The sequence below is a fragment of the Abramis brama genome (genome assembly GCF_963993115.1).
Source record: "Abramis brama genome assembly, chromosome: 8".
Classification (NCBI taxonomy): Eukaryota; Metazoa; Chordata; class Actinopteri; order Cypriniformes; family Leuciscidae; genus Abramis; species Abramis brama.
The window spans coordinates 24,742,618-24,769,898 of NC_139970.1; the positions used below are offsets into that span (position 1 = coordinate 24,742,618).

The 27,281-nt window shown below is 37.4% G+C and overlaps 1 protein-coding gene across 30 annotated transcripts in view; it reads right to left on the reverse strand.

Annotated features, from left to right (window-relative positions):
* Positions 1-9,400: 9,400 nt before the first annotated feature.
* Positions 9,401-27,281, reverse strand: part of lmo7a (LIM domain 7a) — a 48,983-nt gene continuing 31,102 nt past the window's right edge. For 3 of the 30 annotated variants that reach the window (XM_084122260.1, XM_084122258.1, XM_084122244.1), the window contains 24 exons: positions 26,425-27,156; positions 24,560-24,589; positions 23,808-23,934; positions 23,244-23,383; positions 22,300-22,939; positions 21,446-21,679; positions 21,009-21,123; positions 20,467-20,628; positions 19,195-19,370; positions 19,018-19,081; positions 18,330-18,386; positions 18,144-18,221; positions 17,066-17,091; positions 16,774-16,881; positions 16,468-16,560; positions 15,568-16,082; positions 14,693-14,749; positions 14,468-14,523; positions 14,129-14,287; positions 12,848-13,037; positions 12,469-12,720; positions 11,530-11,638; positions 10,175-10,277; positions 9,401-10,094 (listed from right to left, as the gene is read on the reverse strand). In XM_084122260.1, the coding sequence (XP_083978386.1) occupies positions 10,072-10,094; positions 10,175-10,277; positions 11,530-11,638; positions 12,469-12,720; positions 12,848-13,037; positions 14,129-14,287; positions 14,468-14,523; positions 14,693-14,749; positions 15,568-16,082; positions 16,468-16,560; positions 16,774-16,881; positions 17,066-17,091; positions 18,144-18,221; positions 18,330-18,386; positions 19,018-19,081; positions 19,195-19,370; positions 20,467-20,628; positions 21,009-21,123; positions 21,446-21,679; positions 22,300-22,939; positions 23,244-23,383; positions 23,808-23,934; positions 24,560-24,589; positions 26,425-27,156 (4,246 nt within the window). In that variant the 3' untranslated portion in view covers positions 9,401-10,071. Of the gene's footprint in view, positions 10,095-10,174; positions 10,278-11,529; positions 11,639-12,468; positions 12,721-12,847; positions 13,038-14,128; positions 14,288-14,467; positions 14,524-14,692; positions 14,750-15,265; positions 15,424-15,567; positions 16,083-16,467; positions 16,561-16,773; positions 16,882-17,065; positions 17,092-18,143; positions 18,222-18,329; positions 18,387-19,017; positions 19,082-19,194; positions 19,371-20,466; positions 20,629-21,008; positions 21,124-21,445; positions 21,680-22,299; positions 22,940-23,243; positions 23,384-23,807; positions 23,935-24,559; positions 24,590-26,424; positions 27,157-27,281 lie in introns of those variants that run through there. The other 27 variants (XM_084122271.1, XM_084122269.1, XM_084122255.1 and 24 more) reach the window with 27 other exon arrangements.

The following is a 27,281-nucleotide window of genomic DNA, read 5'->3' on the forward strand; positions in this document are numbered from 1 at the left end:
GGAGGACTTTATGATGCTCGCGCAGCAAGTTGATGACAGTACATCCTCTACAGATGTCCTCTTACTCAGAAGCAATTTCGTTTTGGATAAGTTAAATGATTTCGTGGCCTTGACCAACAGCAACATCAGTAATGTTGTCTACGCCAACCTCAGTGAAGTAACGTTAGCTAACAGGCTTTTTGTGAAGGACAGGACAACTAAAGGACCTGGACGTCCTTTACTGGACATACCACAAGAGATGAGTGTCGGTGCTAGGTCTCACCCCTTCAAATAAGTGCTCTCAATTTGTGAAATTCAATAAAAATGCTGTCTGTTGCTGTTAAACCTGTGGATGTGTGTGTGTGTGTATGTGTGTGTGTGAGAATGTTTGTTCCACTTTAAATTTGTGGTGTAGTATCAGGCTTTCATTTGTCAATTTGTTTAGATTTATGTGGGATTTAATCATTTTATTGAAAAATGAATCTCAACTGTGAAATGGACAAAAACAAAATTATACATAGGCTACTTTCAGAACAATTAAATCAAACCCAGGTTTTTTTTGTGTGTTTAGACAAATAATGTAACAAAAGTCACAAAATTCCATTACAGTGAGATAAGGGAGCAATGTTTTTTTGAATGGGGAGAAAATATGAGGTCCAAACAGAACCCAAAGACAACATGAGGGTTTAAGAAATATTCATTTTAAACTAAACCAAAACCAAAGCTGTTGCTGGACACAGCTGCATTTAGATCAGCGCTGAATTCTTCATAATGGCTGTAATGCACTTAAATGCACTTAAAATCCCACTGCATTACAGTCATTGTCTTTGGGTTCTATTTGGACCTCATTTGATATTTTCCCCCCATAATACGAACACGCCCCATAGCAAAATCCCACCCTTGACACTGATTGACAGGTTTCCGTGTAAGGCATCGGAAATGGAAATACTAAGGGAATTGCGATGTCATTTGAGTTTTGGCTGGCTACATACGCGACGCTGAGAAAGTGAAAAAGCAGACGTGGAAATTGAAATTGCTATTTAAATATGACAGGGTCAAGACTCGTAAGATATGTGAAACACAGTTGCAAACGGACTTTGCATTTCCATTTTAAATTTGGCAGTCACTGTGCGTTCGCTTAAACGAAAATGCAAACGGTAATGCGCGATTTGCATTTGCGTTTGGATTAGCCTATGTCACATTTTATGCGTCCACAAATACAATTTGCAATTCCTTTTGAATAATGTCCGGAATATCATTCCATAGATTTCCCTCCCACATCGTGTTGTTTCAAATCGAAGTATAGTCAGCTCCAGGAGGCGCTGTTAGGCGCCTAGATGAACAGTTTTAACTGACCTGTGGAACATGCATAAAGAGATCTTTGAAATTAATTTAAAGAGATGCTACAGATGTCCGATTTCATTGTCTGAGTGTCTTTAGTTTGCTGGGTGGAAGGATAGAGGGTTTCATCCACCCCCAAGCTCGCCCACCTGCTATCTGGACTGATGCTAATTTTAGTCCGCATGATTGATGTCAGCCTTGTCTAGTTGCCATGGTTTTAGTTTCTCACTGAACATCACCTGCAAAGTGCTACACTTCTCTAATCTGACATGTTTGGTAACATTTACAAATAAAGGAAAAATTCATTCATACCTGTACCACTCTAAAGATATTCTTATCTAAAAATGCTAATTTTATTGTAAGGCTTATTAATGTATGTAAGAAATGTACTTTTTATTATTGTTTTTATTTTTATTAAGTTTTCCATGTCCTCTGTTTCATCAAAGACCTTAGTTTGATGCAGTTATTTATGTACAATTATAGTATGTATTAATACAAAAAAAAAATATATATATTTAATTTAGTAATCTTAAGTAATTTTGTGCTTTTTGTTCATTTTTTTTGTCTGCATGAATTGGAAGTTGTGATAGTCTTTTCTTCCCAAATGCATATCTAAGTGAAACGGCTTGTTGAACAAGAAAAAACTTGATTTTGTCCATGGGGAATTGATTGGATGGTTGTGTTTGCTATTGCTGTGATGTCATGTGAGTGATGGCTTTTTTCAAGTTTAATGTGTTTTTGACTTACTACTTTTACAACTTATCAGTGAATTTTTTTTCCTCAACGTTTCTTGTGTCACCATAAGCAGAAGCTTCTTCCGGCGCTTTGAAAATGATTGTTGGAGGACCTTTTGATGAAGTGAAAGGAAATCAAGTTAGATATGATGTGTCCCAGACTGTAGCTCTAGGCAATACTTTGGATCGATTAAGGATAAAGAATGTTCCCATTTTGTTCTAGCGCTGTGGAGGCAAATGTGCACTTGCTTTTTTTTTATGCAGCTCACATTTAGTTTTTTAACACTGAGTTTCCTGAATGTCTTCAATTAATTCAGTGGTCCTGTTTTGGTTAATTGTACAGGTAGTTGAGTTGTATCCCCCTTTTCTAGTGTTTTGTCATGGCTTGTTATTATCAGCCTTTCTGTGCAGGAGGCTTCTGTTGTTTCGTGGAGGTGGGTAATATGCTTATTGACTAGAGTAGGCCATTAAACCAGCACTTAGTAACCTGGCAGTGACATGCAGCGCAACCCTCAATCATAGTTTTTTAGATGCCACATCGTTTCTCCTCCGCACTTTAGAGCCAAACACGCATGAAAAGTGAATGGCTACCTGACTGAAGTGGATGAGGGAAGGGTTCTTGCAGGTGTGAGAATCAAAGGGATTTTTTTTTTAAAGAGGGGCAAAGCACCCACTCTTCAGTCAAATGGAGATTTGGTGTGGGTAGAAAGTGATTCATTTTTTATGTCAGGACCTAAGCCAAGTGCTATCACTTCAGGCACTGATTTCTAATTTCCCTTGATGGCATACTTCAAAGATCCAATCTGGCTTCTATCTTACTGTACTGCTCAGTCTAACGCTTGGCCTCCAATGAAATGTCCAGGCCCTTCATTTTCATTGACATGGAAAATGTTTCACTGCTCATGAATGCTAAGACGGCCACAACTGGAGGAAGCAGATATGCTTGAAGTTATTATGCCAAGAGAATGTTTTTTTTAGCCCACAGTGATTTCAGCTGCCATTGTGCTAAGATGGGTATGGAGGTGAATATTAAGTCACAAGTTATTCTTCTGTTTTCACACTAAATGATTTTGATGATCTCAGGAGATCAAGTATGGTGTGAAGTTTAGGGTGTATTGGCAAATTACTGCTGTGGGCAGATTTTGGTATAGACACAATCACACTTTTAAAATCTTAAAAGGGCACAAGTGCACTTGATTAATCCAATCATGTTTTTAGTCTTATTGATTCATACTTTAAGACATTTACTGTCATATTTTACTGTATCACCCATATATCTGTGATTGTGTGTAATTTCTGGACCATTTCTTGGAATTAATAAGTGCTCATTTTAAATTTTAAATTAATGAGCGCTCATTTAAGGCGGGCACATAAGAATTTGAAAATTATTCTCACCAGATTGTCATTTGAAATATAACACTGAAATGATGGAATGTCCCTCTTTTAAAATATAGTGATACTTGGAAAGCCTTTAGAATTTATTTATTTATTTATTTTTTATTTATTTGTTAAAAAAATAATAATAATTACAGGAACGATTTAGATTAAGTAATACTAACAGTTAGTTCTGCACTTCTTCAAATCTGACTGGCCAAAAAGCATTCCAGGAGTGTTGTTACAAAGCAAAAAGTCCACTAAACAATGAAAAGACTAGACAAAGAACTGAACCAAACAGGGAGTAGGCCTATATATAGCAGAACAAATGAGGGAACTAATGAGCTAATTAATTAAGAACAGGTGAACTGAATGAGAAAGACAGACTTGAAAACAAGGTCACAGGAACAGAAACAAACACAAAGCATAATCCTGACAAAAGTTAATCTCTTCATCAGAAAACACTTGCCTGAAACGTCTCATTTGCAGTCCTGCTAGTGTTGCAGTGATGTATTTTTGATGTATAACCCTAAAGTTAGCTTCACCCTGGTTTTTCTGTTCTGTATGATGGTTTAATGTTCCAGACAACCTCGTAGTCCTATTTAGCCACTTGTTAGCAACCTTTTCAAGACAATTAAAAAAAAAGATTTTTTTTTGAAAAAAATCAAAAGGTGGTATTACTGATGTATTTTATGTTGTAGAATAAAACCCGTTCAAAAAAACGAAAGTGCTAAATTGCTAACTCGCTTCCACCAACTTGTTTTGCCCTACAAAAATACGTCATCCCCGCAGCACTCTATTATATCCGTCACCATGTTACACATTTACATAATGCCCGCCTGTTGCTTTGATTCGGCCTCAAAGAACCTGGGTTAGTGAATTTGCTATGTCAGGGACAGTCAGTTTTTTGCTGCAAGGGCCAAAAAAAACATTGAATGGACATTCAATGCCGTCACCATATTTGCCATTATAGGTATAATGCTGTTTACAGCTGCTCATGAAGCCTCAGGAGCTGAATACCTGATTATGGAAAAGGGCCTTTATATTTTCGACACACTTTAAATGGTTGACCAAATACAATAGCTTGGGCCAACTGACCAATCAGAGCAGACTGGGCTTTTCAGAAAGCTCTTAGGAACTAAAACAGAGTGTTTCAGGCTGAGCGTGAAAAGAGGTGCTGCTGCAATGTAAAGTATGAGAAAAATATTGTCTTTTTTAATTAACTTTAAATTATGTAAATGTATTATAGAAGACTTCAAAATTTTTATTATGGACTTAATGAGCATTATATGGCCACTTTAATGAAGTTAAAGATTTAAAGTAAAAAAATTACTGGAACTAGTTTCATATAGCCTACTGTACTGACGATTAATAACTTTCATTTAATTTTCTCTATATAAAAAAAAAAATGGGTTTGGGATTTTTACTTCTGGAATTCAACTATTGTTCTCTGTTTCCTCCGAAGATAATACTAATAGCTAATACTTTTCTACAAAAACAAATAAATAAATAAAAAACCCTGCTGAAAAAACACTATTGCTGGTCACCAGCATAATTTGCATGGGAAGCAGGATTTGGTGGATCAGCCACACCAGGGCTGCGTTTCCCAAAAGCATCGTAAGCTTAGGTTGACCACCAATAGTCTCTACGATCAATTTAGGCTTACAATGCTTTTGGGGAAACGCAGCCCAGCTTAATTTTGTTTGAGAAAAGCATAACTATGCTGGTCCACCAGCTAGACCAGCTCAAACTAACCTGGGCCAACATGGAATTCATGCTAGTCTATGCTGAATTTTTCAACAGTGTATGGAATCATTATCGTTCCTTGAGTGTAACATTTTTTATTTAAATTTTGTTTTTAATTATTATTATTATTAGACCTATATGAATGAATTCTCAAAAGTTCATTATTTGTTTTCTATAGTTTTCCTTTCATTTTTGTAGGTGAATACATTTCTAGCTTTGCAAGTAGGCTATATAATTCCTGTGGGTGGTGCTTATTTTGCACATCATGTTCCTTTCTGTATGCTTGTGTGTATCATGGGAGAGTCAGGTGTGAATGGTTTGACATTAGTTGAAGGTTCTGCTGGACTTTACTAAGATAAGGTTACTAAGAGATGCTGTCACACTAATGCTAATATGTACTTATGTGTACATTTTCATGCCTGTATATTTTCAAAACTGATATTTTGTGCTCAATCCTGTATTTTAAAAACAGAATCAAATGGACTTAAGCTACTGTGTTGACAACCATACTTTAAACAAGGCAAAGCAAATAAAGAATATGCTCTCATTATTTCTTAATCATTTAGAATGAATAAAAGTGCAGTTTAGCCCCACAGAGAACCAGCGCTCCATGACTTCAACTAGACAAATGTTAACAGCTGTGTGAGAAGGGTAATGTACTGTAGTGGTGCATGACCTTAAATCAGATGTTTTTGGCATTGTGCCTGAATGACATCTAATATGAGCAGGGAAGAGATGTAAATGTAGGCTATAGGGAGAGCCTTATTAAGTCAGTCTAAACCGAAGCAATACTATAACATGGTCCCAGTGACAAATGCAAGCACTTTTGGATGGGTTGAGCAACACAAGGCCAAACCTGCATTTTTATGACTAGAATGAACCTATGCCTCTAAGGTTGTTAAAAGAGTACAATGTGAGATCAATATTGGGGATCAAGTCTTTAATGACAATGTGTGGGAGATTATTCCATTTACTTAAACCAGTATATAAAGCAACACATAACATTGGCATAATATAAGTTTGGTGTTTGAACAACGTACCGACTGCTGCATTGATGTAACTGAATCACTTTGAATGTGTTTGAGAACCTCAGTACATACATTGGAAGGTTTATTTTTATCCAAGCTTTAAGTAGTGACCTCAGATCTTCTAAAGATGTCAGTACGTTGATCAAGTGTTCTCTGGGTTCGGTGACGAAGCAGTTGTCATAGAAACAAATGCCTGGGCTTATAATGGAGGTGAGCCAAGGTATTATTTGTAACTGGATTAAAAGAAAGAGGCTTCCCGTGCTCCATAAACCACTGTGGAATTACGGAAACAATTAAAGCCCATTATCATAATTCAAAGTGTGGTCTGAGGCTGTATTATTCTTCTTTGCAGTGTTTTACACTTTTTTTTTTCCAACTTTGGAGAATGCGCTCATGTTTTTACACCTCTGATTAGAAAAGGAAATCCACGAATACTGATTTGCCCGATGGATTTAAATGTATGAATTTTACATATTCCTTGTATTTGAACACTGCTGCAGCTGCAAGCTGGCAAGACGGGCAACAGAGCGACACAAAGCCTCCTCCTCAGGTGCTTCATCCTTATTCAGTGCTGTGAATGTCAAGCTACTTTTAATCACCTGAATGCAACATACCATTTGTGCTACAAGAACTGTGAATTTAGACCATATATAATAGTGTTCCCTTCCTTAAGATGTTAACAGTTTTATGACATAAAAATGCTTTTATTTCTTGCAGAGTTGCAAGATAAAAGCCATTAGAGCTTAATCACTTTAAACACTTGTGGTCAGACTTGATTATTACATAATAATTATTTTTTGAGTATTAGTTAGAACCTAGGTGTTTTACTAGCTTTACTGTACATTTATATAATATACCATAAAAAAAACCCCTGATTACTGTAAATTAGCTTCTACAGTGCTTTGAAATTAACTTTCATGCTCTGTTCGAGGTCTCAGAGACCCCAGGGCAATTTTGATACCTTAAAAAATATATACTTAACATTTAAGTAATGGGTTGATATCTAATGATCTTCCCTATAGAAATAAAGACTTACAGGGATAATTCATCCAAAAAGGAAAATTATGTCATCATTTACTCACCCTCAAGTTGTTCCAAACCTGTGTAAATTTCATTGATTCAGCTGAACAGTTGTGCCACACCCTTGACTTCCATAGTAAGTCAATGGTACGCCCCACAACTGTTTGGACTACCCCATTTAACTTGAATAACACATTTTCACTGTTATATTACTTATTAGACTCCAGAATATGACGTGAATCTGACGTTAAAATTATTATTATTATTATTATTATATACATCATGGAGGTGTCAGGGAGCCCAAACATAAGTCAATCTCAACAGGACGTGAGGGTAATGACAGCCATGCGCCTCTCCTGCATGTGTCCATTCACCCTATTTGTTTCTCATTGATAGATCTGATTTCTCCTCACAGCAGTACAGAACTGATTCCTCTCTGAACTCTCTCCAGTCGAGAAGTATGCTTTTTTCAACTTTTCATCAACATTTTTGTTACCTTCTTCATCAGTCATGTGACTCATCCCACACAGAAAATGTACTTGTAATTGTTTTTCTTTTTAAAAACATTATTATCCGGTCATTATAAGAATGAATGTGTAATTTTCCCTTGGTATAGCTTCTGTTCTAATCTGTAGACACTCTTTGTCTGAAGCCAATTTTATATCCCTTTATGTTGCATTTGAGTAATTACGACAAATAACCCTGTAATCTAAAAGTTTATTCACAATGTGCAGATCCATGAAGGTGATAAATTGCCTGCAGCTGACTGATTTTTGAAGTTTTATTTAAAAAAAACAACAACAAAAAAACAAACTAAAAAAACATGAATGGACAAACTGTATAATACAGTGCCGTCTTCAAGAAAAAGTAAACACAAAATACATTAACTGTTTGAAATAATATTTAAATACTAGTCATAGTAATGAAATGTACAACCTTTGGATAAGAATGCTTTAATTTCACAATATATGGAGATTTACTGAGACATGTCAAAAACATTTTTGAAGAGTAGTTCAGCTCAGGATAGGTCAGCTGTTATCTTCCTCTTGCCTCCTTGACTGAAGGGCTTGAGTAAACCGAACAGTATCTGCACCAGAGGAAGACCCCTGAGAGGAAATGACACCAACTCTTTGCACAGCTTAGCTTGTTCGTTTTGGAAGAATTCTCATTATCTCCAAATGGACTCAAAGACTGTCAAATAGGTATTAACCTTTTCTTTTGTTTTTATGTGAAACATTGTGCTGGTGCACACTGTTTAGACTGGCATGTTGACGAGGTACAAATGAAGTTGAAGGATTACTTAAATCTCGTGAATAATTAGTTCATTGCTGCTGTTCTCTTTTTTTAATGACATTACTAAGGACTTTCATTCAGCAAGGATGCATTAAATTAATCAGACTTACATTGTTACGAATGATTTCTATTTCAAATAAGTAGCACTCTTTTGTACGGAGCCCCTGAGGGACCCTGAAGTCCTATAAAAAAAATAGGACTTTCGCGTGCGCACGAGAAACTTTCTGTTTGCGTTATAGCGTCATTAATACAAATGTGGAAATATGGATGATGTATATATCATTTATGTTGTTGTTTGACATGCCCTCGTCCAGTAAGTTTTAAATAATAATAATAATAAATTAAGATATAAATCAATATAATTCGTTGTAAATTAAATTTTAAACAATAGCTACTGAAGCTTTTTAAATGTTTACAATGTGTATATTGATAGGTATTTACTTGCTAGTTATCTGGCAATACTACTCTGAGAATCAGCTGATGCTCTCCATTAGAAGAAAACCAGAAAACTGTTGGCTGCATATAAAATTTCCATCGTAATGTCCCAAGGCCCTGATACATCTTATTCAGAGGACCAGCAGTAAGTTGCCAACAAATGTTGGCAGTGTGCAACTGTAATATCATTAGGGAACTGCAACACAAATACACACTCATTGAAAACATAGTATCATGGGAAATGCAGTGTAGTACTGTGATAAAAATACATGAACCATTAGAAAAGGTTTTGGATGAAATTTCCCTGCAACTGTGATGAGGTTACATTATGAACTCTATGAAAGATGAGTCAATGTTACATGGAGACAGCAGCGATGAATTCAGCCTAGTCTAAGGTGTAGTAATCTTATTAATGAGAGATTAGTTAAATAAATCACACCCAGGTAAGACATAGTTTGGTAAATTTTATTTACAATTATTACTGAGTATGCTGCTTTTGTTCTAGATTAATTTTTCCCCCAGCAGAGAAATTGCTCAGATGCATAAAATAGATGCTACCAGTATATAACTAATGAGTGCTGCTTACTAACCATGCCATTTTAAATAAATTCTTAATGCATTTATCCTTAATTATCTTTCCCCATCAAAAAACAAAAAGGCACACAGATGAAGTGGAATATTAACAGGATATTTTAGTCAGCAAACCCTTATATAACACATACTGCAGGAGAAACCTAGACAAGCAATAACAATAAAATAACATTTCTATTAATTACTATAAACACTTTTAGGACCACACAAATATTCATTAACCAGCCAGAAATCATAAGAATCTTTCAATCACTGATGATGAAAAAGTGTATGATTTATCTTTTCAAATGCATAGTTCATATTCAGGTTCATGCACGTCCCTTTTGTACAAACAATTACTAATACTTTCAAATAAACATAACCTTAGGAATCTCACCCTCTCATAAGTAAAAAAGGAAGAATAGAAGCTCATTGAATTATCAAGGCTGGCTGAATCACTCAATGGTTATCACATCTCCAACACACTCTTTAGTGTTTACAGTTCCTTGTCTGAGATTGGTTCTTCCTCAATCTGCTGCAGTACAGCAAGATCACATGGCTGTGGGCTGCCCAGCTAGAAAGAGAAAAAATATAGTCATAAAGAAGATCAGAAATCTCACTATATTGCACATATTGCAGAGATGTCTGGCTTACTTTTGAGTCGCACATAGCAGGAGTTACAATAGAGCTGTTGGTTTCGTATTCTGACTTCTGCTCCTGCTTCTGAGCCTCCCAAATCAGACCTGCAGTCAGAACACTGCAAACACAAGATGAAAGAACACATTGTTAGACAGTCAGAATCCTCAATGTAATGCCATATCATACACTCACCTCCGTCTAAGAGTGAGAGAGAGAATCCTAGCTTGAGGTCAAAGGCAGCAGCATAAGAGGATATGAAATTGTAGTAGTAACACCAGCCCCAAAGGACCAGAAATAATCCGGCAACAAGATTAGAAAGAGGACGATGCAGTGTGAATGAAAGGATGAGCAGAAATACATATGACTGGCATTTGGAGAATGACGAGTATGTGCGAGGAATGATAAAGCTCTAGATGAGCCACATATGGCTGCTCTGAAGGTAAAGACAGGAATAAATTCAGAAGGGATTTTAAATAAGAATGAATTACGCCCACTGATAGTGTTGCTTATTTACACGCACTTGTCTGTGCTGTTTTAGCACCCGATTCTCTACAGAAATGTGCTAAACGCACTATGCACAGTGCATTTTACCATCTTGCAGGCCATTTTTTGTGTGCTAAATTATGGAAGATGCAGCAGATTACTGCAATCTGGAGTTCTTAACTGGGCCACTGTGACAGTTAAATAGCACACAGAAAGTATGCTTGATTACACAACATTTTTGGATATGTCCATCATAACACTTTTCACCACATTTGATCATCATTTGATGAATTACCCTTGCAAATTGTACACATACACAAATATGCCTTTTAAATACAACTTTATAATAGCACAATGTTTACTGCACCAGTCAAACAGTACTTAGAATTTAGTGAATAATGTGCAATTTATTGTTCTATTCTAATTTGCATATAAATGAGGCGTTTACGCAACTTAGTTTTTATTTAAATATGCCACGGTGCAGTGCTAATCCAGCACATATAGGCGTAGACTATAGGTGGTTAGTGAATAAGACGTGTTTTTGTCATGAGATTCCATCATGGCAGAAATGGATTTGTGTAGTACAGCTTTTTAAAAATGCACATGGTTTCTCCTTGATGGTTTGTTTCCATTTGAGAGAAACAAATGACAGTCTTTTAGGAAAGAAAGGAAAGTCACAGGGCAGAGCTGTCAGTGTCGTTATCTACGAATCAGCTAGAGGTTTAGAATTGGCATTTTGATTCTCTGGGTTGACATTTTGATGGCTGAGTTTATATGTGCACACAACAACTGATTAGAATAATCGTAAAAGCAGGCAGGGAAGATTAGTCAGGTTAGTCACTGATGAAGCCAGGCTGGACCTGACCTCGGAGTAGCTGAAAGCTCACCTTGAAACAATTCAAATGAAAACAGAGCCCCAGGGACTCGATGATCATGGCTGCTCCTTTGCCCAGTGGAGTACTACAGAACGAACAGATTTTCCTGCCACTCACTGACCTAGATTACACAAAACATGATCTGAGGGCTAAGCAACAGACTTGCACACAGCCCATGGCTTATGTGGGGTCCAAACACATTTTGAAGACAACAAAAATATGGGAGACACATGGGGATGGATGGATGGAATTGTTTAGGTCAGTGGTTATCAAATGGTTTTTCTTGACAAGCCACATCAAGTCACAGCCCAACATAGTATCTAAACCATTTATCATATAAAATGTCAACAAAAAAATCTTAAGGTGTGGTCACAACAAGTTGTTGAGTGCACCTTTACCATATTCATTTATTAGCCTATCACATAGAACAAGCACTGGGCCAAATTATATATTAACTGCAAAAAAAAAAAAAAAAAAAAGGATTTAGAAAAGCATTTTTAAAAGGAGAGTTCAAAATGAAAATTCAGTCATCATTTACTCGCCCTCATGCTGGACGTAAATGGGAACCAAAACTGTTTAATTAACAACTATTTTCTTTTGTCTTCCACAGAAGAAAGGAAATACAGATTTGGAATGACATGAGGGGGAGAAAATGACGACAATTTTCATTTTTAGATGGCCTATTACTTGTTTTTAGTATAAACATCTAAAAATCCAACAAAAACAAAATAAGTATGTATTTTGTATTAATGCACTAGGATGTTTTTTTTTTAACATGTCTTAATTTAAATAAAACATGTACAGTTTAATAGGACACATGGCCTTTGATGTCAACAAAAAAAATGATGGATGTTTTACATTTTATTATTCTGCTGTCATCAGTCCACCAGTTGAGAACCACTGTTTTAGAGTATTTAGAAACCAATAACAATTTCTTTTAGCGAGGAATACCTATTTCGTGGTGGAGCCCGAGGCTCTGGCTCTGGTGTGTTTGCGGATGGAGACCAGGATTGCCTTAGGGAGTTCATGGACTGAGAAGCCTCGAGAGTGGCAGACCCTGGACGTCCACTATGGTACGACGAGGAGCCAGAGAGGGCAGAATGAGGGCGGCTGTAGTCTGGTATGGACGAGGTGCTGTTAGATGTGCTCCATGATGATCTCCAGGAGGAATGGGGCATATCGAGGTTGTCAAGAGACTCGCCCCTGCAAGCAAAGTGAGTTTGTCAATGTTTGTAGCTCACAAGTAACATCAGTTGTATCTTTACAGGAGCATGGTCATTTTCTGCCTCATTGTTTACTTACAAAGTAAGAAAAATTGGCATATACTAACCTCCTAATGGGAAGATCGACCGGTTCTTTGGCGGTGACACTGGCAGAGCTCTGCTGGCGAATCCAGCTGTTGTCTGTGTTCAAGGAAGTCTTCTTCTTCATTTCCTGAAGGATCTGCTGCCTTTCCAATTCAGCCCGAGATAGAGGCTCTTTCTTATAGTCCCTGCTGACCTCACCCAGACCACCACTTGCTGCTCAGACAAAAATTACAATTAATAACAAAGTGACAAGTTGTAATTGGACAAACATCATGTAATTTCACATCAAGAGCAATCGATTTCAGATAATCTTCATATGATTATATATATATATAGTGGGGTCTGAATGTCCACAGAAAGACCACAGTGAAAATCTGGGATTCAAAATATAATGTAAGCCTGGCAATAAAAAAAGTCACAGACGCTCAGATGTTCTTGCTTCCAATAAAGCTCAATATGAAGCTCTTTGGATCATCTCAAATCATGCTGAAGAACATGATCATCAGGTTTTTTACATAAAGTTCATGCAGCTCGCGTTGCTTTTATTAAAGCAAAACGAGGATAACCAAAATTAAGACATCCTTAAAAAAAATGTAACTTAGTATTTAAAAAAAAAAAAATTGTTTTTATTGATAATATACACAACCTTTCAAAAGTCTGGGGTTGGTAAGATTTTTAAAAAATGTTTCAAAGAAGTAAAATAACTATTCTCTATTTTAATGTTTTAAAATGTGATCGACAAAGCTGAATTTTCAGCATCATTACTCCAGTCTTCAGTGATGCATGATACTTCAGAAATCACTCTAATATGATGATTTGGTGCTCAAGAAACATTTCTTATTATTATCAAAGGTGAAAACAGCTGTGCTGTTCCTTTTGAGGAAACTGTGACATTTTTTTTTAATGATTATAGAAAGTTCCAAAGAAAAGCATTTATTTGAAATAGAACATTTTAACAATGCATTCTTGCAAAATAAATGTATTCTTTTTCTTTAAAAAAAAAAGAAAAAAAAGAAACGTATTGACCCCAAACTTTTAAATGGTAGTGTAATATATATTAGATCATTTGAAAAAAAGTAATTAAATTAGAACAATTTAAAAATAGAAACATTTTCACTTATGGTCTCAGGCTGTTTGACCCCACTGTTTTTATATTAGAGTTTTTAATCAAATGCACACTGATCATGTGGACACAGTCTCGATTACATCTGATTTTGCTGACATTGCATCTGTCAAATTTGCAGCAAATAAGGCCAAGGTGATTGGTTGAGCTGATTGATTGGCGTGGGTCCGAGCCGCCCCACCTCTCTCTGGGTCTCTGTATTTCATGGCATTGAGGATGCTCCTCCTCTCAAGCTCTAGCTCACTCGCTGCCTGCTTTCTCTGGATCTGAGGGTTTTTCTTTCGCCTCAGTTCCTCCTCCAGCAGCCATCCTGCCAACCCCCTGTGTCTGCTGTACACACCTGCAGAGAGCCACAGACTCTACAGCACTGTACTGTCTGTGTGATTTAACTCCAGCCCTTACAACATGTGGCACACTGACAGCACGCTCTTCAGGAATGCTGTCTCAGCGGCTCCTCATTCGTCAAACCAACAATAGACACACATAAAGGGTTAGAGGAAAAGATAAAAGCTGCACTGACCTTTAATATCTGATTTTGCAACCTCATCAAGTTCTGGAGTAGATTTGGAAATGGACCTGCAAACCGAACCGAAAGAGACAATAAGATTACTCAGTCCGATAAACATTCAGATGAAAGATCTTATCAATGTATAACTCCTGTATGGACGCATAGCCTGAAAGCATTGCATTCATTTACAACTTTGTTAAATAAAAATGGTAGTGCAAACAGCAGAGTCCAATTTACCTGTGCGAGTAGGATAATTCAGGGTAAACATTGGTATAGCCAAAGGAGTCCACCTTACTGTGGCCAAACAGCAGAATCAGCACAGACAAGCAGATGGTCACACAGTCATGATTGGACAACATTAATAGAAGATAAATTAGTGCGATTATTAATGCATGAGTAAAACACATACTAGGGCTGGGCAGTAGGACTAAAATCTTAAATCGTGGCATGAGTATCTTGTATCACGGCAACAGCATTCATCACAATATAGTTATTATTGCTGTAAAAATTGACCCCCCAAAATAATTTTATACTACTGATTTATTATACTACAGTGTTCAAAAGTTTGGGGTCAGTATGTTGACTGTAAAAACTGTTACAAAAGACTTCAGTTACAAAAATGCTGTTACTTTTAAATGTTATATTCATCAAAGAATCCTTAAACTTTTTCAGTGTTTTTTTTTTTACAGTGTATTTAATAGGCTTCCTCATATTAACTAATTTCACTATGTATTTTCGCATTATTCCATGTTTCTTCATTGCTCTTAATGTGTAAATAATGCAAAACAGTCATGCTCACTAACATATACATACAGTATCTACCAATACATAGAATGTATTACGAGTCATACCGCCCAGCCCTAACACAGACAATGTTAGTTTAGTCAGGTTACTTTGGTATTTAAAGCAGGACTAATACATGTATTTGTCAAGCATGCTATTCAATGCCATTCCTTGATGTTATTGTTCTGGAAGTAAAAAAAACAAAAACTGTTTAAACTGCATGCTTGAGAAAATTATACATTCATATTAGCATGACACAGATAATGAAAGATGGGACATAAAATTAAAACGAGAAACCAATTAATGACTATTGAAACGCAGAAACTCACTCTTGATCCTGAAACCTCTTCTGCTCTTCCAGTTGCCTCCACTCCTCCTCTCTTCTATTCCTCTCTTTTTCCTGAAGGAGGCGCTCTTCTTCTCTCTTCCTCCTCTGTTCCTCAAGGCGCTCTTGTTCTTTCGTCTTCCTACTCTCTTCCTCTAAACGTTGCCACTCCTCTTCTCTTCTCTTCCTTTCTTCTTCTCTCTTCTTTTCCTCAAGACGCTGTTGTTCCTCTCGTTTTCTACTTTCTTCCTCTAAGCGCAGCCTCTCTTCCTCTCTTTTTCTCCTCTCTTCCTCTAACCGCAGCCTCTCTTCCTCTCTTTTTCTCCTCTCTTCCTCTAACTGCAGCCTCTCTTCCTCTCTTTTTCTCTCTTCCTCTAAACGTAGCCTCTCCTCCTCTCTTTTCTTCCTTTCTTCCTCTTGCTGGGCCAATCTGGAGGCCTCTTGCTCTTCCCATGAAACAGTAGGTTGTCTGATGGAGGGAAGAGGGGAGTAGAGGTTGTGTCTGTTCAGCTCCGTCTCCTGTTCAACAACAATCAAAGAATTGTTTGACAGTGACAATGACATACATTTACATACCCCTAACAAAATCTGAAGAAAAAAATTGTTTGCATGCCCTTATGGAGCTATATGAAATTACAGGCATTTACATAAATTCCACAAGATAAAATAATAGGTTTTGTTTTGCTGGAAAATCACCAGATTATTTATATGAACTTTTGAAAAGTGTAATTTGTGTAAATGTAATTATTTTTATAAATTCTGTTATATTTCTTTTGGAATATACTTTCTCCCGTGAACATGGTCTAATTATTGCTGAGGTATCCATAAAATACTGACCTGCATACAACAATGGTTTACTGTAAATAAATGCATATCATAACACATATAACATAACACAACACACCTCCTCAAAATCTTTGGGGCCCTCTTTCGCAAGATCTTGCTGTGCTTTTCTCCACTCCTCATCAAGTTTTTCTTGGTCTTTTCTGTACTTCTCCTGCACAAAGAGAACAAGAGAAAAACAGTTTGAGTTTGCATGATCAGCAGCACTATACATATCTCCTTCCAGAACTAGTTTCTACAACCTTAGGAACAAATAATCTCACAACTATTCATTTAAATGTTATATGTTCTCTTTTACCCGACAACATAACCCATATTTAGGCCATAACTCTATAAAGCCCAACGGTTGAGCTCATATAATATTCACCTGCAGCAAACACTCTTGCTCTTTCTGCCACTTCTCCTGACGTCTGCGCTCTTCTTCTGGGTCCCAGGACCAGCGTGTAGTGGATGTAGTGATGGAGGGCATGGGAAGCTACACACACAGAAAATGCTTTGAATTATTGGAGCCAACCATATCCCAGATATCCTTTACAATATCTTGGCTTTTTTTTTTTTTTTTTGTACCCAAACCCTATAATTCACTTATTATTAATTAATCAGATCATATGCGTGTAAGCAACAGTGGTTGGATTAAAAAACATTGAAACTCAACTTACATTCGATATTGCTGTATCAGATCCACCTGTAAAAAAGAGCTACAATTAGATGCTTCTTAGACAGTGTAGCCTACATTTTGAAGAAAAAAAAAAAACCCCATCATAGCATGAAGGGAACACATGAACAGCATTCCATCCCAATATCTGATAACATAAAATATATTAAAATAAGAAACCCATAACCCAACAGTTCCATAAATAAATGTTAATTTAGAACCACATGCAGACTCGGATAAACAAATGCATGCAAAGACTTCAATAAACAAACCAAATGAATAATGCAAAAACACATCTCGTAGATAAACCCCTTTGGCCAGTCCCCATATGCAATGCCACATGCAGAAGCACTGGCTATTAGTAAAACTAAACCCCACATCCATGCCGAGCACAGCATGCACTATTTGCATTCACAACACAATACCAACACAATCCACACTGATTACTTATTTCTTTTCCTGAGCTGCTTCTACAATCAAGAATATACAGCAAGAATGACTTGAGTGTGTGAAGGTAAAACAGTCTCATATTCATATCGGTCTTATCCTAAATTCTTTCATTTATACCTGTGGGGAAAATCTCTGATATTATATTAATATGGGACTGTAAGTAAGATATCAGCAAGATAAACTTTCCTTTTAAAGTACTTTCCTAGTGCTTTGTATGTTGGTATGGTCCTGACATGCTGTCTTTCAGAGGCCTCAGAGAATGACTAATGAAGATGCATTTAAAAACAATCTACAAACTCTTGAGGTTTGTTTGCACTCACAGCGTGAGTATAATCTTTTTGATGAATCAGTGGATCTGGATCACAAGTTTAATTAATGAATCAGATTTACAAATGATGCAGTTTAACTTACTGACTCTGATCTGTCAGTGGTTCACAGCCTATTGGAGGGAAGATTATCCGTGATTAATGATGGCAGAGTTGCCATTTTTAGATAAACTAGTTTGTTTTGTTCCTCTGCACTATTTACTCGCCAATTTTCCTCTACTTTTTAGAGGAAGTACTCTGGCTCCTGTAGACAGCATGTCAGCGCACAAGATGGAAGTGGGCACTGCACACTCAACCCCCATTTACCACAGAGGTAGACCAGAGAACTGACTGTGAGCCCTGCAGAGCCCGAGGGAAGAGCACAGAGGTTATGAGGGGCTTCTGCTAGAGAGAGGAGAGGAGGATGGCAGGATGAAGACTTAGAGGTTTACCCACAGCCCCCGAAACACATAGCCTGAATGCATCAGCACTGCACTGATGCTGTTCTGTTACCTTGTTCAAAAAACTCTGATCTCCTTTTTAAGTTTTTCACAGAAATGGATTCAGATTCTACACGGGAGATAAAAATGTTAAAAGAAGATGAATTTGTCCAGGGGAAGTAGATTTAGCAATTCATTCTTAATCCACACTGCTTTCTTAAAAAAAAAGTTTGGTAGAAAAAGAAAAATAATGTATATGGTAACACTTTACAATAAGGTTCATTAGTTAACTACCTTAGTTAACATGAACTAAGAATGAACAATACTTCTACAGCATTTATTAATCTGAGTTAATATTCATTTCAACATTTACTAATACCTTATTAAAATCATTTGTTTTTTTTTAAACATTTGTTAACATTCATTAATGTACTGTGAACTAACAAACAATGAACAACTGTATTTTTATTAACTAACGTTAACAAAGATGAACTAATAAAGTAACAAATGTATTGCTCATTGTTAGTTCACGTTAGTTAATACATTAACTAATGAACCTTATTGTAAAGTGTTACATACATATATACACTTTATCACACTGTTTTAAGTTAATCAAAAACAAGCATTCTTGTCAAGCTATTAAACAATCTCAGAACAAGATTCACAAATTTTCACACGCAAAAATGCGTTTATTAAAACAAGCATACAACAAAAAAACTTTACAGAATATTTCCAAGCAATTAGCTGAAAAAGTAATTTACCTTTATCATTCATATTGTCTGAATCCTCACGGAAACCACCATTTATTCCATTTGAACCATTATTCTGTGGAAAAAAGGTAATCTGTTTAGCATTATGAAAGAAGCTTTAAAATACATTCAAATACCAATTAAAAAATAAAGTGCCATATATAGTAGGCAATTAATTAGTCTGCTCACATTGCCTGGCTGTGAGCTGACATTCACGGTTTTCACAACGTTGTCCTTGGTTTGTTGGGATGTGAAATCCAGGTTGGTGCTGATGTATGACTCAGAGGGACCTAGAGGATCCAGACTGGTCAGATTGATGGTCTTATGGCTTTTAAATGGAAGGGAAGGTAGGTCTCTGCCCCAGTCTGATTGTGGCATGTCAACAAAACCATTCATTTCAAAAACACAGAATTAGCAAACTATGAAAACAGATGTACGACAGACAGATACTAAAAACTGAATGTGTACGGTAAATACTTCTAAAATGTGGGGATGAAAGACAGACCACCTTCCCCTGCCATACAGTCAGAATGAGCTCCACACACACCAGGTTTACCAACAAGCTTACAGATGCCCTCTGATCTGCCTTCAGTCACAAACTATAAGCCTGTTAGTAAACACTGAAAATATGAACCACTGAAAATATAAAGAACCACTTACTTTAGAAACTAAAATAATGCACTGTTTAGGAAAAATTCAAACATACCACATATATACTGAAGAAACCATATCAGGGAAAGGTAGACAAAGGAATAGTTCACCCAAAAATGAAAACCGGTTATTTTATATAACTAAAATATGTGCTCCATATAAAATAAACTTAAATAAAACAAAACAAAATAAAATAAGAAGTTGGAATAAAGTGCACAAAAGTCATATGGACTATTTTCATGGTACTTTATTGTAGTTTAGTTCTTTTTGGAGCTTGACAGTCCACTATACCTATTATTACCTTTTTTTTTTTTAAATCACACAAAAAACAGCAGCATACAGGTTTGGAAATATTGATAGCATTTAATTTTTTTTTGAGTGAACTTTTCCTTTAAATGGGAAAAAAGCAGAAAAAAGAATATCAGCAACAAGAAAGCCAAATACACAACTGACAAGCATATAGTAGTGTTGCTACCAGGGGCGTAGAATTTAGTAGGGACGCTAGGGACGTGTCCCTACCAATATCCAGTGACACTGATATATCCTTAGCAATAATTTCGATCAAAACTTAAAATATATTTATATTGATGTCCCCGTCCCCACCAATTTCAAAATCAAACCTACGCCACTGGTTGCTACTACAGTAGATATATAGACTTTAACTACAGGGTCAACCAAGAACAGAGGATAGTCTGCAATATATGTAGCAAAAGGTAACTATAAGAAGTCTGGCAATGTTTTTTTCAGTTGAAAGCTTTACCAAGGCTTGCTGTAGTCAGTGCTGCACTCAATGAGATGGCGGGGACTTACTATTCTTTCCATGTCTGCGGATGTCCATAAGCAGACTTCCCTGCTGCAAGGCCTCCTCCATACTGCTCTTCCACTCATTATAGCTCATGTCTGCCACCCGGTGCCCGTTCACCGCAAGGATCTCATCTCCAACCTTAACCTGACCGAGCTCCGCTGTGCTGCCTGCATTGCACACATGCATTATACACAAAATAAATGTTCAAAACTCCTCAAAACAATTATAGGAATGACAATGATGCCCGAACTGTGATTTATATAACTAAACATAATTTATTTTAGCATCTCAGACAATACATTTTGTTTCATGCACATTTTGTTCCATTGCTATCTTGGGCAACTAGAGGCTCATCAGATTTAACCTAGAAAAATATCTGCCCTATATACTGTAGCAGTACAGTACATGTGTGTTTTTTATGAGTAGCAGACGTTCTCTGAAGCTGCAGGTAGAGCCTGTACTTTGTGCTTCATTAATTCACTGGGCAGCACATGAGATCACTTTTGACATCACTTCTATTTCAGAGGACTTTAACAGTTTCTTTTACCTGGAACTATAGATTTGACACGGACCCCAGTGGAGTCCCAGTCGTTCTGGAAGCCAAAGTCCCGGCTACTGTTGGGTTTCTGGTTTAGGCTGATCCTCATCTCACTGTAGTCCACCTGGAAGACACAGACAGGTCAGCTACACACAAAAAGTGAAGGGATTTCACATGAAGTGCTTTCTGGTTTTCGGGAGTGTGCCATTGAGATTTACTGAAATTTACTTTAGATTTACTGAAGCAGCAACATTGACATCCAAATTGTCATTAATCTACACAGAAGGCAACCCAGACCTATAAACTTTTTAAATGATCTGGATTTAGTCAGATTTACTGAATCTAAAGTGCTCATATGTCTGTCTCTGCATGTGAAATTTGCTTTTGCTTTAGAAAATGTAAAGTTATTGTAATGTGTAGTTGAGATTTGCTCTGGAGTGTCTTGCCTCAATTGGAGGGATGAGCGGGAACGAAGATTTAGGCAGAGGCAACACCTTGTTGATCGGAGGGACAGGAGACGGGGTTCTCTCTTCTGATCTCTCCTCTTCGTCACTGCTCTGCTTAGGGCTTTCCTGGGACATATCCTCATCATCTTTCACATACTGAGCATAGCGGTTGAAAGCTGTAGGTTTCTTGAGGCTGTTTGTCTCTCCATTGGTGCGCTTAAGAGAGTCATCCATCTAAAAGGTTTGATGCCATATACTGTAAGTATTTTCAGAAACAATTTGAACTCTTCACTGTTTGAGATGCATTCATTACTTACAGTTATAGTGAATACAAGCAGAAGAGATCATGACTGATCATTTTAACCATGGGAAAAGTCAAACAGAGGAATAGAGTGCAACAGTCCACTGTTCAGCTGGCTTGATTCTGGAAGTATTCAAATTAATTTTTTGCCCATAGGAATTAAATGTTAATAGCTTCAACAAAAACATTTCCCATCAATTATAACAACTAATAGAACAAATATAACAACCTTGTCACACACAGTAGGCATTTAACGGTTTATAAGTTATCGTAAAAAGTCTATGGAGAAAATTAATTTTTACTTCCAGAACCACTGCACTCTTTAATGGCACTGTACGCGTTGCCCAAAAAATCTGGCTTCCACATTACAGTTTTATTCTAGTGTTGTAACTCAATTAGATACTTTATAATTCATATGAGCTATAATTACATCAGAACTTCATTGTAAATCGATCGCACACTGCGGCAGGTAGCATAATGTTCTCAAAGACCTTCATTCATTACAAAAGAAAAACACCATCATGATGTTTGAGACCAAACAGGGCCAACTCACCGTGAATGCTCTGGGAAGAGAGGTTATTCGGGTGGCCTGTGTGCCGAATGGCCTGGGCGTAACTACAGAGGTGAGTCTTGCGCTATCTGATCTCTGGTAGCTCCTGGGGAGGGAGGCAGAAACTTGATCCAGCCCAGACTGCTTTGTATCCATTGAATTGGGCTTATACAATGAGCTAATGGTGCTGCTGTAGTTTTCAACTGGCTTAGTTTTGCTAATCGAGTCTGAGCTGTTGAGAACGCTGCTGGGTTTACTGACGCTGATGGGCTTGATCATGTTGGTGGGTTTAATCAGGCTGGTGTTGCTGTAGGAGAAAGCAGGAACTGGATCATCCAGAAGGTTTTGGGTTGTTGTTTTGGTCTCCTGAATGCTGTTATTCATTGTAAGTGGGATATCTGGGCTAGAGCGATCAGGTTTGGTTGGAAAATCTGGCTGATGTGATGCCAGGGTGCCAGCCACAGGTTCCTTTTCTCTCATAGATGGTATGGAGGGTAGTGAAGGTTTTTCCGTGGGGGCGTAAGGGGTGTCAATGGTGTAGCTGCGTGCTGGCAGAGTTCTGCTTCGGGGTACAGGTTCTTCAAAGACATCATCAACGCTGGAGTTAAAGCGGTCCCTGTAGTTGCTTTGCTCACGGCTCTCTCTGAAAAGGAGCAGGAGGGAGGCAGGACAAGAACCGCGATTAGATTACACTTTTACAATGAGCAGACAATGGATCAGAGAAAGTAGAACACACTACACTTTCCGCACTAACAACAGACAACAGAATGTCAAAAAACAAACAGTGACAGCAACATTTCATCATAGTTCACCACACACAATAACAGAAATAAAATACAATTAGGAAATTAAATAATTTAAATTAAACAAATTAAATATGCAGTTTTGTACCGTTTAAGATTTAGAGACACACAACTACAGCTTGATTTGAAGGAATGTATGTTCACCTCTCATCATGCATTTCCTTCAAGGTCTTTGATTTCCTGCTGCCGCCTGAAGTGATCTGCTCGATCTGTTCTCTCTCTTCTTTCTTTTTCACTATGTCAGAATTCACACTCCTGCGCTTATTCTTCCACCTTGAAAGATCCTGCAGGAACGAGGAGAAAGACGCTCAGCCTCCATAACTGGAGCACAGGTGCTTATTCATAAGCAGTAACGGTAGGAGGGACAGTGCAGGGGAAGGGTAGAGAGATACAAGGACAGATTGAGGAGTGAGGGAGGACTAGATTTTGCCGGTGTCCTATTTTGCCTGTTTGGCTCCACCCGACTTCTTTTCCCGTGTGAATTAGAGGCCCGTATACGACCTAGATGCTGTATTGAAGCTCAGTCCAACCACATTCACACTACGAAGTATCACTGAACAGTTATAAACTATTTATTATTGATGTGACTCGAAGCAGTCAAGGTCCTTATGAGGACATCTTACTAGTCTCAACCTTCACTGAATCACAGGCCGAACATCTGCAGCTATGAATATCATCAATAACAAAATCATGTGATCCGATACTCACATCTTGCCACTTATCTTCATTCTCCTTAATCCGAATGCGCATCTTCTGCAGCTCTTCGAAGCGCAACTCCACCGCCGAGGTGCTGAGGTTCGTCTCACTATCAGTGATGTCACTCACTGATTTGCTCCTGTAAACATGTTTTTCAAAAACCGTTAGTAGTCCAATTAATTCCTTAAGAAAAAAAAAGTAATGCATTAGGATGGAAAAAAGATTTAATGGAGTTAAGCCATTCAGCATTTTGATATGAATAAAAGTGTTTCAGCTCACATCAAGCAAGGCAAGCATTAATAACAGAAATTTACAAGACAAAGTATTGAAGGGTTAGTAAAACAGCATGTCCTGAATATTATTCAAGCCACAATTAGTTATCATAATAGACAACTAACGAATTATGTTATGTGGCAATTGGTTAATACTTTTCGATGAGTTGCTCATTCAATCACTTCCACTCATGTGACTTACCTGTGAGAGCACAATACGTCTGCATTGCAGAAGTACATCTGTGCTTCTCATGCTCTGGATCTTTCCAGAAGGACACGTTTGAACAGAGATTAAATTAGCCAGCAGTGTGCATATCTGTAGTCGACACGTTTTTTGCAGTGAAAATTTTTTAGACAGCAGCCCATGGGGATCATAGCATTGAGTACATTGTGAGTTTCAGTGCTTAATATAGGGGAGGGCAGAGGCCTACGCAGCAGCCGTGAACACACACACACAAAAACATGCCGTTACTGCACAAGGCCACAACTCACCCTTTACTATCAGAGCTTTTCTGGAACAGTCTAGAAACCAAAGAGAACCACAGCAACAAAATAGTCATATTTTGGTGTGTTGATTGACAGTTTGTATTGAATGACCAATAAAGTAACATTCACTATTGTTCAAAGGTTTTGGGTCGGTAAGATTTTTTTGACAGAAGTCTTGTAATATTGTGAAATATTATTATAATTTAAAATAAATTATATTTATATTTATGTTTATATGTATAAAAATATAATTTATCCCTGTGATGGCAAAGCTGAATTTCAGCAGCCAGTCTTCAGTGTCACATGATCCTTCAGAAATCTTTCTAACATGCTGATTTGATGATCAAGAAACATTTCTTATTATTATCAATGTTGAAAACAGTTCCTTCATATTATTGTGGAAACTGATATTTTTTTCAGGATTCTTTGAATAGAAAGTACAAAAGATCAGCATTTATTTGAAATAGAAAATGTTTGTAACATTATAAATGTCTTTAATGCATCCTTCATAATTAACTTCTTAAAAAAAAAAAAAAAAAAAATTCATGGTACTGACCCTAAACTTTCGGACGGTATTGTACATGTCATTAGCTTTAGCCACACCGCTCCAGCTATGATTAAGTGCATAATGATTATTTATTTTTCACAAAGTCATGCTTCAGCATTCAGTTAATTCGCTGATTACAGACCTGGCTGTCTGACATTTAAAATGTGCAAACGTAATATTAACTGTCAGTTGTAACTTAATTCGTTTCAGTTTAAGGTAGAATGACATCATTGGAAACTTGTAGAATTCCCCACCAATCCCAGTGCATTTGATCTTTTTAATGCCCTGACATTACATGGACTCTGATCAAATGCAATGTTGTACTTGGGGTTCAAGTGCTAGGTGTGTTTCCATGGTCACATAAGTGTAAGTTCCAGCTTTCACAGGATCACAAGGGTGTGGGGAATTTGGAGCTAGAGCGCATGGTAAGTTACTTCGTAAAGAGTGAATGTGTCTGACTGGATTATTTTTAGACATTACTCAGGTTTTAAAATTCCACCACAGCTTAGCTGGATGCACTCGCACCTTATAAAGTCTGTTAGGACTTTGGGACTTAAACGAAAGTCAAAGCAGTTGAGTCTGTACTTGATGTATCAGTTTCTTAGATGCTTTCATGACCAAAACTTTCAGTCTTTTATTAAACACAAGCAAAATGCATTTCACAAGCAATTGGTCAGTCTCTCCAAAGTCAAACAAAGTGTATCTGTAATGTCACATTCTTTGGTGTTCCAGCTAATCAAAAATGCTTTTAATTTTATATAATTCAGTAAAGTAAACCTAAGAAAATAGACTTTTGATTCATTAACCACTATAGGTAAATAACTAGAAGAATAACAAGAAAGTGGATTAAACTGTAAAACTATATGTGCTACAAACCAGTGTGCTTATGATTATGACAATAAATTAAAATAATATGATAACAAATACCAGTTTGTAGTATCAAGCAGCATAACTGACTGTTTTTGTACAGCTAAAATAATTGGAAGCGGCTGACAATGGAAGCCTTGCACATTCAAGATAAAACACAACACATTTCAATGCTGAAAACCATTTTGACCTCATCACTTCATGCACAAACTTATCTAAATGAGTGCAAATTTTGAAGCTGGTCCAAAATTATTTAAGAGAAAAACACTAAGAAAACCAAATATCTACCTGTTACAATCATTCTCATGCAATCAAAGTCAAACCCATGTCAGATTCACAAACATTTGCCATTGCCAGTCTAAGATCATAGTTAACACGAGAATGCGAAAAAGTACACCGCAGATGAGATCATGATGACAAGCGCACACAGGTATTTCTGCAGGCTCAGAAACCTAACCTCTCAACCATCAGCCTCTTCCTGTATCGCACACGGCTGGCCTCTCTGATGGCTTGCCATTTCTGCATATCTTCTTCATTGCAAGACAAAGAAACACTGGGAGATCCCTTTTTCTCCATCCCTTGGGTATTTAAAGCTTTTAGCTTCCTAAGTAGCATATCATCTGTTTTCAGGTGCTGCTCTGCTCCGTGTTTAATCTCGGACATGGGTTTGTTCTGTCTGGGTTCAACTGGGCCAAACATTAGCTTGGCCTGCAGTTTTGGTGGCAAAGCCCATGTCTCTGGAATAGGAACAGGGTGGTAGTTATCAGGGGCCCCAGACAGAGGGTAATGACTGAGTTGCTGTTGAGCCCTTCGAAAAACCACATCGTCTTTTTCAATGTCAGGATAAACGGGTTCACCCTCATGGCGGGGCTGAATTACCACTGTGACTTCAGCCTCCGATCTGCGGCGAGGCACCAGGAAGTTACCGTACTTCAACTGGGCCAGATCATCACTCGAGTGGAAGGTTTTTGTACGACGTGTAAACATGTCGTCATTTTCCAAATCAGGCAGGATGTCGGCAGAAACGTTGTATGGGTCGTTAGGTTGTTCACGCCCAAGGAGGGGGCGCTTTTCGCATTTTATGAGTCTGGGGCCAGAGGTGGGATCTGGTCTGGGCCAAAAATCAGGGGGCTTTGACTTAGAGAGCCCAGCACTCTGCTGAGCAACCGTGAGGTGTTGTGTCTGAGAACTGTGGGTGAATCAAAGGAGAAAAGAGTAAAGAAAGGATTCAGAACATGCAAGGGGACAGTTAAAAAAAGAAAAAAAAAAAGAAGTAGAAATCAGTTAAGACCAGTTAACACGAGTAGTGTATGC